General features: G+C 42.2%; 1 protein-coding gene across 1 annotated transcript in view; it reads right to left on the bottom strand.

Moving 5' to 3' along the window:
• MLLT10 (MLLT10 histone lysine methyltransferase DOT1L cofactor) overlaps positions 1-13,288 on the bottom strand; it is a 206,813-nt gene that overhangs the window by 62,806 nt on the left and 130,719 nt on the right. Inside the window, exon 11 of the mRNA XM_065397985.1 lies at positions 10,213-10,782. Within this exon, the coding sequence (XP_065254057.1) occupies positions 10,213-10,782 (570 nt within the window). The remainder of the gene's footprint in view (positions 1-10,212; positions 10,783-13,288) is intronic.

Genomic DNA, 13,288 nt, shown 5'->3' with positions numbered 1-13,288 from the left:
GCACACCTTCCACCTGTGGCTGTACAATGAATGTTGAGGCTCCTGAAGCACTTTTCCAATAATGCACAGCACTTATGATGGGTCTTTTGAGCCACCACTCCTTGCATCATCAATTATTTACTAGAAAGCTGAGAGAGGGGAACCTATTTATTAATGTGTTCCTTTTGAAACCTTTCCAGGAGACCTCTAAAAAAAATAGTTGTCATGAATAGTTTTAGGTATCACAGCCTACTCATCTATCATTTGGTTTTCCTAAGCTTAACCTTGTGAGAACTTTCGGTTTCTTGTTTATGGAACTCTTGCAGAACATTTGTTGTTTATAACAAATGAATTTCAACCATTCACTAGACTTGTTTTTGGGGGGTGGGGGGAAGAGAGGGGGATTGTAGTTTTATTGCCTCCGATCCTGCCAACACAAATCTGAGTAACTACACACGAGTTGGCAGGACCAGGGCCTCAGGCTGTGTAAAAATGTTGCCAGTATTAATTCAGAGAAGATGGCTGGGACATGCTCATGTAATCTGCACGCCTGATTCTAACATTGAGCGGGAAGAAAATCAAGTAAACGAGGACACAGCAATGGAGAAAAGAACAACAGAGGGTAGGAGAATAGACAACAAAAGGAAAGATTGTAATAGTCAGGTAGGTGATACCAGTAGTAGAATGACTGTACCTAATCTGACAAGGAATCTAGGTACAGACAAGCAGAAACAACTAAGATGTCTGTACACCAATGCAAGGAGCCTGAGTAACAAAATGGAGCAACTAGAACTATGGGTGAAGGAAGCGAAACCAGATATTATTGGGATAACGGAAGCATGGTGGAATAGTAGTTATGACTCGAGTATAGGTATTGAAGGGGATGTACGGTTCAAGAAAGACAGAAATAAAGGTAAAGGTGATGGAGTAGCATTGTAATTAGAAATCAGAAATGATGGAAAGGATAAAACATTATCTGTTTGGGTCAAAATCACTTTGAGAAAGGATGGTAACAGAGGCTCCACTGGGATAGCGTTAGGGGTCTGCAGTAGAATCCCAGGATCAGATTTGGATACGTATAGAAACCTCTAATATTTTAAATGAAATAACTAGTACTGGGAATTATGTGATTATGGGAGACTAGTTTCCCAGATATTCATTGGAAGACGAATGCTACTAATCACGATAGCGCCCCATATATTCCTGGATGTGATAGCTGACAGATTTCTTCACCAAACAGTCACCGAACCCACAAGAAGTGATGCCATTTTAGATTTAGTATTGCTAAGTAGTGAGGACCTCAAAGAAGAGCTGGTTGTAGAGGACAACTTTGGTTCAAGTGATTGTGAGTTAATTCAGTTTAAACTAAATGTAAGGATAAACAAAAATAGGTCTGTAACTAGGGTCTCCTTGATTTCAAAAGGGCACACCTAAAAAAATTAAGGGGATTAGTTAGGGAAGCAGACTGTACTGAAAAACTTAAGGATCTGAATGTGGGGGAGGCTTAGAATTACTTTAAGTCAAACCTGCAGAAGCTATCTGATGCATGCAACCCAAATAAGGGTAAAAAATTCATAGGGCAGGGCTGCAGCCCAAACTGGATGAACAAGCATCTCAAACAGGTTATTAGGAGAAAGCAGAAAGTCTACAAGAAATGGAAGAAGGGATAGATCAACAAGGAAAGCTACCTCTTGGAGATTAGGAAGTGCAGGGAAAAAATGAGAACTGCTAAAAGACGAGCAGAGCTGGACCTAGCAAAGGAAATTAAAACCAATAGTAAAAAGTTCTTTAGTAATAATAAATAAAAAGAAAATAAGGAAAAACAAAGTGGGACTGCTAAACACTGAAGATTGGGTGGTGATTAAATATAATCTAGATATGACCCAACACCTAAACAAATACTTTGCCTCAGTTTTTAATAAGGGTAATGAGGAGCTTGGGCACAGTGACAGGGTGGCTAATGTGAATGAGGATATGGAAGTAGAAATTACCACATCCAAGAAGGAAGAGAAACTCAAAAGCTTAATGGAATCAAATCAGATAACCTCCATCAAAGAACATTAAAGGAATTGGCATATGTAATTGTAAGCCCAATAGCAAGGGTTTTTAATAAATCTGTAAACTTACCTGTCATACTCTATGATTGGAGAATTGCAAATACAATAACTATACTTAAAGAAAGGAAAAAGATGATCCAGGAAAATACAGGCCCATTAGTTTGATCTCAATTGTATGCAAGACCTTAGAACAAATTCTGAAAGAAAGAGGTAAACAATAACTGGAAAAAAACACACTATGGTTTTTACAAAAGGCAGATCATACCAGAACATCTCTTTCTTTCTTTCTCTTTCAGAAAATAAAAAAAGTTACCTACCTTTTTGTAACTATTGTTCTTCAAGATGTGTTGTTCATGTCCATTCCAAGTAGCGGTGTGCGTGCAGCATGCACAGTCACTGGAAGGTTTTTCCCCTAGTAGTATCTGTCGGGTAGGTTTCAGGCACCCCCAGGAGTAGCGCCTTCATGGCGCCACATATATGGCGCTGCCGACCTGCCGCCTCTTCAGTTCCTTCTTCCCAGCTGGCTCCGACAGAGGGGTAGACGGGTGGGTCTTGGAATGGACATGAGCAACACATCTCAAAGAACAGGAGTTATGAAAAGATAGGTAACCATTTTTTCTTCTTTGAGTGCTTGCTCATGTCGATTCCAAGGAGGTGACTCCCAAGCAGTCCCCAGGAGGAGGGGTCGGAGTTCAAGGATTTGCTGATTGTTGTACCGCTCTGCCTAATGCGGTATCGTCCCTGGCCTGCTGAGTAATAGCATAGTGTGAGGTGAAGGTGTGGCTCGATGACCATGTTGCAGCCTTGCAGATCTCCTGGATCGGGACTTGTGCCAGGAATGCCACCGAGAAGGCCTACGCCCTTCTGGAGTGTGCTGTCAGTGGGGGAGCAAGTAACTTTGCCAAGTCATAGCACGCTCAGATACAGGACATGATCCATGATGAAATTCTTTGGGAAGACACTAGGAGGCCCTTTATCCTGGCTGCTATTGTGACAAAAAGATGTTTGATTTCCGAAATGGTTTTGTCTTTTTGATATAAAAAGCCAACGCCCGCCTAACATCCAGGGAATGGAGCTTTTGTTCCCAGCTCTTGGCGAGTGGCTTAGGGTAGAAAACTGGGAGAAAATGTCCTGGTTGACATGAAACTGTGAGACTAACTCTGGAAGAAAGGCTGGGTGAGGCCGAAGCTGGACCTTGTCCTTATAGAAGTGTATGGAGGCTCGGATGTCAGGGTCTTAAGCTCAGACACCCTCCTGGCTGAAGTTATAGCCACCAGGAATGCTACCTTTCAGGAACGGTAGAGCAGTGAACATGTTGCTAGGGGCCCATTAGTTTCGATAGCACTAAGTTGAGATCCCATGTGGGGATCGATTGTCACACTTGAAGGTGTAACCTTTGAAGCCCTTTAAGGAAATGGCCGACCATTGGGTTAGTAAAAACAGATCGGCCAGTGACCCCTGGGTGGAATGCTGAAATCACAGCCAGGTGAACCTTTATTGATGACATCGAAAGACCTTGCTGCTTCAGGTGTAACAGATAGTCCAAGATAAGGGGTATTGATGAATGAGTAGGTGGAGTGCCCTTCTGCACCAACCAAATCGAGAATCTCTTCCACTTAGCCACATACATGGCCCTAGTGGATGGCTTCCGGCTGCCCAGGAGGACGTCTCTAACAGGATCTGAGCATGTTAGCTCCAGAGAGTTTAGCCATGGAGGTTCCGTACCGTGAAGTTGAGAGACTCGAGGCTGGAATGCTGAAGGTGACCATGGTCTTGGGTGATCAAGTCCGGAACCAGGGGCAGGGTGATTGGGGTCTCCGCTGACAGGTCTAGGAGAATGGTGTACCAGTGCTGACGGGGCCAGGCTGGTGCTATCAATATCAAAGAAGCTCCTTCCCTTCTGACCTTCAGTAGGACTTTGTGAACAAGTGGGAAGGGTGGAAATACGTAAAACAGATGGTCCTTCCAGGGAAGGAGGAATGCATCCACGATTAAGCCCGAGCTGTGATTCAGGAAGGAGCAGAACTGCAGACACTTCCTGTTGTGTCTAGTCATGAACAAGTCTATATGGGGAATTCCCCACCATTGAAAGATGTTGTCCGGGTGAATGGACCACTCATGGTTGTGGAAGACCTGCTGAGGTGGTCCGCCAACTCGTTCTGAGATCCTGGAAGGTAAGATGCTTCTAGGTATATTGAGTGGGCTATGCAGAAGTCCCATAGCTTGAGGGTTTCCTGGCATAGGGGAGAGGAGTGTGCTCCACCCTCTCTGTTTTATATAAAACATCGCTGTCGTATTGTCTGCCATGACCGATACACATCTCCCCTGCAGATGGTCCTGGAAGGTCTGGCAGGCCAACCAACTGCTTTTAGCTCTCTGACATTGATGTAAAATGAGAGCTCTGCTAGAGACCAGAGACCTTCAGTCTTGAACCCCCCTAAATGCACTCCCCATCCCATTGCTGACGCATCTGTAACCAGAGATCGCGAGGACTGGGGTCTGAGGAAGGGCACTCCCGTGCATGCCATTTGAGGATTGAGCCATCACCAGAGAGCCTTGATAACAGAGGGGGACAGAGTGACAACTTTGTCTAAGTGGTCTTGGCTTGGGCGAAATACTTAGGCAAGCCAAGACTTGAGAGGCCTGAGCTCAAGCCTCGCATGCTGTACTACATACATACAGGCAGCCATATGCCCCAGAAGTATCAAATAGTTCTGTGCCATGGAGGCAGGGTAGCACCCAAGACCCTCTATGATGGAGCAAATGGCCTGGAAACAAGATTCCGGGAGGAATGTTCTGGCCTGTCACGAATCTAGTACTGCCCCTAAAAACTCTATTCTCTGAGTAGGAGAGAGGGTTGACTTTTGTGCATTCACCAGCAGGCCTAGCCTATTGAACGTTGCCCTTATCAGAGTGTTTCTGTTATTGCACAGCATCAACTATGAAGTACAAGAACAGACTTTACTTGGCCATTTTACTGTTCTTTCATTAAACAAAACAGAAGGTAAGTTTGCTTGCTCTTGAGAAGTGCTGACAGTAGTATGAACTTTGTCATTAGAATGAAAAATAGACTTGGTATTCAATATCCATGCTCCTAAAGAGAGATAGAAGGGGATACCTCAAACTCCTGATGATTTCTGACCAAAATCAGAATTTAAAATTTATGTTAGTACAAACCAAAGTTCGCTATATATGAAGCGGCAGACGGTAACGGGGTATGCTGCAGTATGGATCCTCAGAAAAGTCTGATAAAGGTGCAACCCTCCCCCCAAATTATTACGATCTTCAGAGGGAGGGCAGTACATTGGATGGAGCAGGGGTTGGCAACCTACAGCACGCGTGCCAAACACGGCACGCGAGCCAATTCTGAGTGGCATGCAGCTCCCTGCCGCGGTCCCGGCCCCCAGCCCCACTCAGCCCCCCGGCCCACTGCTCTCCCCTGCGGGGGCAGGAGACAGAAGCTTGGTTCTGCGGCAGCCAAGCTTCCCCCCTCCCCCGCTTCTTCCCCCAGCGGTGCTTTCCTGCCCCTCCTCCTCTCCCTCCCTGGCCAATCAGCTGATGGGCCTAGCGAGAGGGAGGGGGAAGAGCGGCAGCGTGCTCCCTGCTCCGTAGAGGACGCAGAGAGAGGTAGGGACGGAGCCTGGGGGAAGGCGGTGGAACAGGGCATATCCCTTCCAGCCCCCTGCCCTGAGCCGCTCAGGGCAGGGGGCTGGGAGCACCCCCACGAGCCAAGCACCCCAGCCTTCTGCCCTGCACCCCCCCACCCCAACACACCCCCATCCCTCTGCCCTGCACCCCCACACCCCCATCCCTCTGCCCTGCACCCCCCACACCTCCAGCCATCTGCCCTGAACCCCCCACACCCCAACACACACCCAGCCTTCTGCCCTGCACCCCCCACACCTCCCAGCCTTCTGCCCTGAACCCCCTCCCCCAGCCCTCTGCCCTGACCCCTGAAACACCCCCCTCCCCCAGGTCTGGGGTCCCGGCCGCAGGCCCTGATCAGCCCTCTGTTGGCCTAGGTGAACAGAACCCCAGGCTGGCAGCAAGCTGAGCAGGCTGTTGGCGTAAGATCAGCATTTTAATTTAATTTTAAATGATGCTTCTTAAACATTTTGAAAACCTTGTTTACTTTACATACAATAATTTAGTTATATAATATAGACTTATAGAAAGAGACCTTCTAAAAACGTTAAAATGTATTACCGGCACGCGAAACCTTAAATTAGAGTGAATAAATGAAGACTCGGCACACCACTTCTGAAAGGTTGCCGACCCCTGGGATGGAGAAATTAGAGAAAACATAGAAACAAAGTAAAGATCAAATTTAGTTCTCTGAGCACTTTGGGGGATTAATATGGTGTGGACCAATTTAGCCTTCCATTATAGTGTTAATTGCTGTTCCATTATAGCATTCCCTCTTCATGAGGACAAAACTTCATAGAAAATATTTTAGTTGTTTATCGCTTATACCACAATCTACCACATCCATCTGCCATCTTCCAGCACTGCTACTAACCACCCCAAATTTCATGTCTTGTCAAATAAACATTTTACTTCTTCCAATTCTCCTCTATGCTCACTCACCCAATGCTAGTATTCAATCCTAAATCCAGAGTCATTTAATTGTCAATATTATTTTTAACAAGCTGTGTCTACACTGATTTTTTTAGTTGTGTTAATACAATTACAGATTCTCATGTGAACAATCCGCAAACATCTTGTAAGAACCCATGGGCCTAGAACGGGGGACTCAGGGTCTGAGGCAGGCGACACCATCAGAGGACCCAACCACATCAGCCACACCATCAAGGGCTCATTCACCTGCACATATACTAATATGATATATGCGATCATCTGCCAGCAAAGACCCCCTGCCATGTACAGTGGCCAAACCGGACATCTCTACATAGAAGAATAAATGGAAACAAATCAGACATTGGGAATGGTAACATACAAAAGCCAGTAGGAGAACACTTCAATCTCCCTGGACTTTCAATAACAGATTTAAAAGTAGCCATCCTTCAACAAAAAAACTTCAAAAACAGACTTCAAAGAGAAACTGCAGAGCTACAATTTATTTGCAAACTTAAGACCATTAATTTGGGCCTGAATAGGGACTGGAGTGGCTGGCTCACTACAAAATCAATCTCCCCTCTCTTGGCATTGACACCTCCTCCTCAATTATTGGGAGTGGACCACATCCACCCTGACTGAATTGGCCTTATCATCACTAGTTCTCCACTTGTAAGGTAACTCCCTCCACTTCATTTGCCAGTATATCTATGCCTGTATCTGTAATTTCCACTCCATGCATCTGAAGAAGTGTTTTTTTTACCCACGAAAGCTTATGCCCAAATAAATCTGTTCGTCTTTAAGGTGCCACCGGAATCCTCGTTGTTTTTATGGCTACAGACTAACACAGCTACCCCTCTGATACTTGAGTCCTTGTAAACACTCAAAGCCTTCCTCTCCAAGGGTCTCAGTACAGAGTCCTTAGGAGACTTAACCAGTCTTTTCTTAGGCACCAGTAATGCAGAGCTGCCTGAAGACTCTGTCAGAACAGGAGGAGCACTTCTAACAGACTTAGATGTGCTCAGTACCCATTCTGAGTAGGAGGGTTCCAACGGCGGACGAAGTACAGACTCCATGAGCAGGTACTTGGGTGTTGCAGTCCTGTCCTTTTCCAATGGGGTTTGAACCCTCTACAAATGTGACATTTGTCACTTCCATACACCTCTCCCTGACACTTAAGGCAGCTGGGGTCTGGGTCACTCACTGGCATAGATCTGTTACATAAACAACAGGCTTTGAAGCCCAGAAAATAGGACATCATTCTGGTACCCAACCAGGCATCAGTGACCCTACTCTAAAAAGACAGTATTCTAAACTTAATCCTATAACTAATTATTTACAGATATACTATACAAGACTAAAAACTAATGCTACTGGTATTATTTACAGTAAGGGAGGACGATATGAAGAAACAAAGATCACATCTCTAACAACAACTGTCACTGGTGATAGGAAAAAACTAAGGGCGGTTGAAGGCAGTGTGGCCCTTTATGCCTGCATGCAGCGTTGTGAGACATCACGGAGCACTCACACTGCCCAGACGGGTACCACTTTGAGAAAAATCTCCCAACTGTGCATGAGGTGCACTCACACCCACAGTGGAATGCACATGTGCAACCACTTGAAGAACTTATTTTTTTCACAGAAATCAACTGAAGCAATAACAGACTCTGAATGTAAATTTTGGGCAAGAGATATAATTTACATATATCCACATCGTGTATGTGATGGTGACTGCCATATGATGAAACAGGGCATCACACATCTTTTGACTACCTTATCTGCCCTTCGCTCATTGAATCAGCTACCTGAAACTTTGTGGAATTATGAACAGGAGCATCCTGCAAAGGAAAGCTCCTCAGCTTTTCAACTGATAAACTTAGGAGGCCTAACATAATGGACTATCAAACAGTGACATGTCTAGGTACGTACAATTATTTGGGGTTATTTTTAGTAGATACTTTACAGTTCCTATATGGTTGGACACATGGGGTGAGATTATCTGCAGGGCATTTGAGCACCGAGCTGGCAGTCCAGAAGGAGTGTTTGGGTGTGTAGCTCAATCAAAGTTAGCACACACATGTCTACCTGAGGCAAAAGTTACACCCAAGGCTGCAGTATAGATTTACCCTAAGAGTACTATACTGAAAAAGAAGAGAATAGGGACAAAGATAAGATGTGGGAATGAAGATTATCCAAAACCAGGATCTCGCATCTGGATCTGCTACCTGAACTACTGTACCATGCCATTGCAAAATCTGATCGACTTCCATGGGATTCCACACAGATGCAGAAGTCAGTACTAGCAGAACTTGATGCAGGACTGGGACATAATTCTGAAGTTCTTGGACATCATCAAGCAATAAAATAAAGTAATACACAGTCAATAAATTTTTAAAAGCAGTATTTGGCTGGAAAACAAAACACTAGTTAAATATTTATCTTCAGAGTCTTAGTTTTTTCCATTAATTTCAATGCAGAAGTATGTGTTCTGATCCTAATTTCTATGACTTCCAACTTGTTAGAAGGAAAACAGCACCCTACATAAAGTACATTTTGATTTTTTTGTGAATTACAATTTGTTTTTTAAAGACAAATTATACTTTTGGGGTACGTGTCTCATTTTGAAGAAAAAAAAAAGGTGGAATTTTCCTTTAGCTATTTTCTGAAGTATCTATTGCTAGGCATCTGAAGTCCGTGCAAATTTATAATTAAAAATATGTAAAACTGTATCCAACAACACAGACACCAAGCCACAAAAATGAAACCAAAAGAAAATAGTCCCCCCCCCTCCAAAAAAGGGGGGGGGGACTAATAGTTGGTGCAAAAGAGATGTCAAGTGATTAAATTTAGTGATCCAAACAAAAAGGCCTTGTAAGGAGTCTTGAAGACAACAGAACAACCCTGGTAAGCATAATGGTTTGTGAGGTTGCTCCATAGATTGGACAAGAAAAGCCTTATCCTGGCCCAATTCACATGTAGCCTTAGAACACAGAGGAAGGACAACCCGTCAAACTCAACTGCCTCAGAGGGATACTGGAGAAAGAGATGGTCACTCAGGCACATTAGGCCCAGGTTATAACGAAGGACTTGTTAAATGTTTTTTTAAACTAGTACTTTTTCCATAAACAAATTTCAAAACTTTTGTGCAGGTGGACTGAAATTGAGTGCGGTCTGTCAGCTGCAGAGGATGCTGAATATATTTTAATATTGATTTTGTTTTGTATGTGTAATAGAACATAAAACACTGTAACCTGCACAAAATATCATTTGCTGTAGTTAAATCTTATACTACATCATTTCAAAATAACACATTTATACATTTCATTGTTTCCGCAGCTTCGGCAGTTAGGCCAATACCAGATACAGTCAGATCAATCTATTATAGCTGTTTAAGGATTATATGTACTGAAACATATGGCAAAAAGTTAATCTTACCAAGGTCATTATCTGCTTATCAATTCTTTTTTTTAAAGAAACATTAAAGATACTTAAAGTAAAATGCTACTTTACATTTCTGAAAGTATACTCAGAATTGTGACTTTCTAAAATGAAGCCACGCATTTTTTAAGATATGAAACAACAAATCTGAAACGCCTACCTGAACCAACTGGAGATGATCCAACACTAAGACTTTGTAAACTTCCATTCCTGAGCAACGTTGGGGACTTTTGAAGACTAGAGCTTGTTGCACTTCCTGCAGCAGATGCCACAGATGACGTTGGAGAAGCAGAAGAAACTGATAGGTGGGAAATACTCTCCTGACTTTTATTTCCTTTGGGCCTACCAGGCCCATGTTTATTTTGTTTATTTCCTTTCCGTTTCTTTTCTGTTACAGTCTCTTCTTCTATCCCAGAAGTTTGGACTCGCTTGTATCCCGTTGAAGTAAGGCTTGTATTACCTAAGTCTCCAGGTGAGCTGTCAAAGTTTTTAGACTGGGAAACAACAGCTGAGGTTGAAGGGAGAACAATTAAGGAACTAAAACAATTCACACTCCCTTCTTGGTTTCCCATCTCTCCTTTATGTACATCTTTGGTTGACAAAGTCTGTTGGGAATGAGTGTAACTGTCATTACGCAGATCTGATTCTGTAAAACTCAAAAAATCCTGGGGAGATTGAACTGAACTTCCAGAAGATGATTTTACACTGCCAGGAGTCCCCAAAAAATTGCCTGTAGGAAGACGGAAAGACAAGGATTTAATTTTTTTATTATGATTATTTTTATGATTTTAAAAATAAAACGCTTCTATCACTATTAAAATTGCTCAAGAAGCTGGATATTCTAGAAAATAAAACTTGGAGGTGGAGGTCTCTTTTGAAACACAGCTTTACCACTTTAGGGCTTGTCTATGTGAACAGTTGGTATGTGGCAAGAGAGGGTATATCTCTACCTTGCACTAGACGCGATAAATCAACCCCTAGACAGTGGGACAAGCCTTAAGAGTTCCCTGGTGCATTTTAATCTACTCCACTTTCAAACAGGAGTAGACTGGAGTGCGCTACAAAATTCCTATTTATACCCTAGCTTGCTACAATCTGTATAGACAAGCCCTAAATTTGTAATGTAATTTTTAAAACATTTAATTTGGTTTTATTATTTCTACTGTGTTTGCTTCTTAGTTTTTCACTCAGTTGGGTCTGATTCTCAGCCACCTCATTCCTGCACTTGGGAACAGGGATGGAGAGGGAAGGAGAAAGTGAGTGGAAAAGATGGACAAAAGTGGTTTATAAGCCCCCTCTAATGGCCCCTATATTCTGGGATCATCCTGGGCTCTGGTGTAAGTTAAAGCACATTGCTCTAACTTACACTCTGCTTTACATGTCCCCCAAGATATAAAGAATAACTATGGCACAGTGTACACCAGCCACATACCCAACAAGCCTACACTCTGCCCATGACATGCCCCCTATGCCAGGGTTCTGAAGTAGGGCTATGTGTGGAGGACTTGCACCCAGTTCTACACTGGCTATGGAGGTCCTCTTCACAAGGGGTATTTTTCAGGCAGATGTATAAAGGGCACTTTAAGCCTCTTCATACTGTAGGAACAGCATAAAAAGGCCTTTATACAGCTGTGAATCATGCCCCCTCACTTTCTACTTCTCATGCAGTAGCACAATACTGAAATGACTGGGCTGCAAATATTCAGAGGAATGCTTAAGTAGTCCAAATACAAATGTGTTTTCACTGAAATTCAGTAAGTATTTCTATAGATTTTTTTTAAGTTAGGTTTTGAAAAAAACTGACTATGGGGCATAATTATCTGCATGTCAGTGTTCTTTTAAGAATACATTTCAAATTCCTTTGACCCTACACAAAGTATGTATAGAGAAAGTCACAAATTACATTTTGGAAAACTGGTAAAAGCTCTTTTTCAACAAAAGTCATATTTTAATGTTAGTACTCCATTATAGTAAACACAGATTATTAATCTGTTTAAAATATATAATTTACATTACATCAGTGATTTTAAGACAACTGCAATTTTGCTACTCAATTAGCATCTATATAAAAGAGGTTTTCCATCATCAATCCTGACCTGTCACCATCTGTCTTTCTTCTATACTTTTGTTTTTACAGCTGGTATAAAGAGCACACTGATGCATTAAATACTTTTAAACTACAGAGCACTTTAGGAACAACTAGTATTCCTAACCAATAAGGTACCTTAAACACTAAACATCTACTAGCTTGACTAGTGGGAAATAATGCTTTAAACTGTTTAACAGCACTCTATTGCCATTCTTGGCATCTATTTTTCTTTCACTGTCTTGGGCTCTGTGATTTTTAAGACATAATACAATGAAAATCTAAACAAAACGTTACTTCTACTTTCTGATACTTCAATACAACAAATTGATAGTGTTTGGATTATTTTAGCATGCAGAATGCAAACTGCGGACATTGTTTAAAAAAGTATAAGCATATGGGAGGAATGACTACCCAGAAGATTTGCAATTAAGAGTTCAATCCTGCAAATGGTACTCATGCAAGCAGCCCTATTGGCTCCAATAAGACTACCCACAGGCATCAAGGACAAGTCTAAAAAGGGTTGCACAAATCCATCCCTAATTTTGCCATTAGGAAAAAAGTCTTAGTTACAAAAGAACATTTGCATTAACCTGTTTTGAAACACTTAGTATACACTTCCAAAAGAATGTAAAGGGAAGTCATAGGTTTCAAAGAGGTAGTAAAAAGTTACAATGATTTCCCAACATATTTTTTCAAAACAAAGGCTGCACTTTAATACATACTTTTACAGCACTTTTGTTTGAAAGAAAGCTTTCCCTTTTTTAATTTGTTTAGTAGTAGAGTTATGTACATGTAAAAATTACCACATGTTGGGAACAAACAGAAAGAACTCTCATTAACATTAGTGAGACACAAGGGCATCTCATGGCAGAACAGGCTCCCAACATCTTAAAAATGTCTCAGTCAAAACAGTCATTTGATGCACCTTTACTATTTGCTCTCGAGACAAAATTTGTTGGGCCCAGTTTCAACTTGAAAAGCAGGGGAGGTCATTTAAATCCAAAATGACTCCTTCAAAAGGTATGATCTTATGGATTCAACTTGTATGCTGTTTTTAAATAACCTGCACAAAATAAGCAAATTTAAAAAATAATAATTTTCATGTGCATAATAAAGTTCTCAACTATCATCTTCTTTAAGTAAGAAA

This window comes from Emys orbicularis, chromosome 2 (genome assembly GCF_028017835.1).
Source record: "Emys orbicularis isolate rEmyOrb1 chromosome 2, rEmyOrb1.hap1, whole genome shotgun sequence".
NCBI lineage: Eukaryota > Metazoa > Chordata > Testudines > Emydidae > Emys > Emys orbicularis.
Note: the sequence above shows the minus strand (reverse complement) of the source record. Positions and strands in the feature narration are given on the sequence as shown.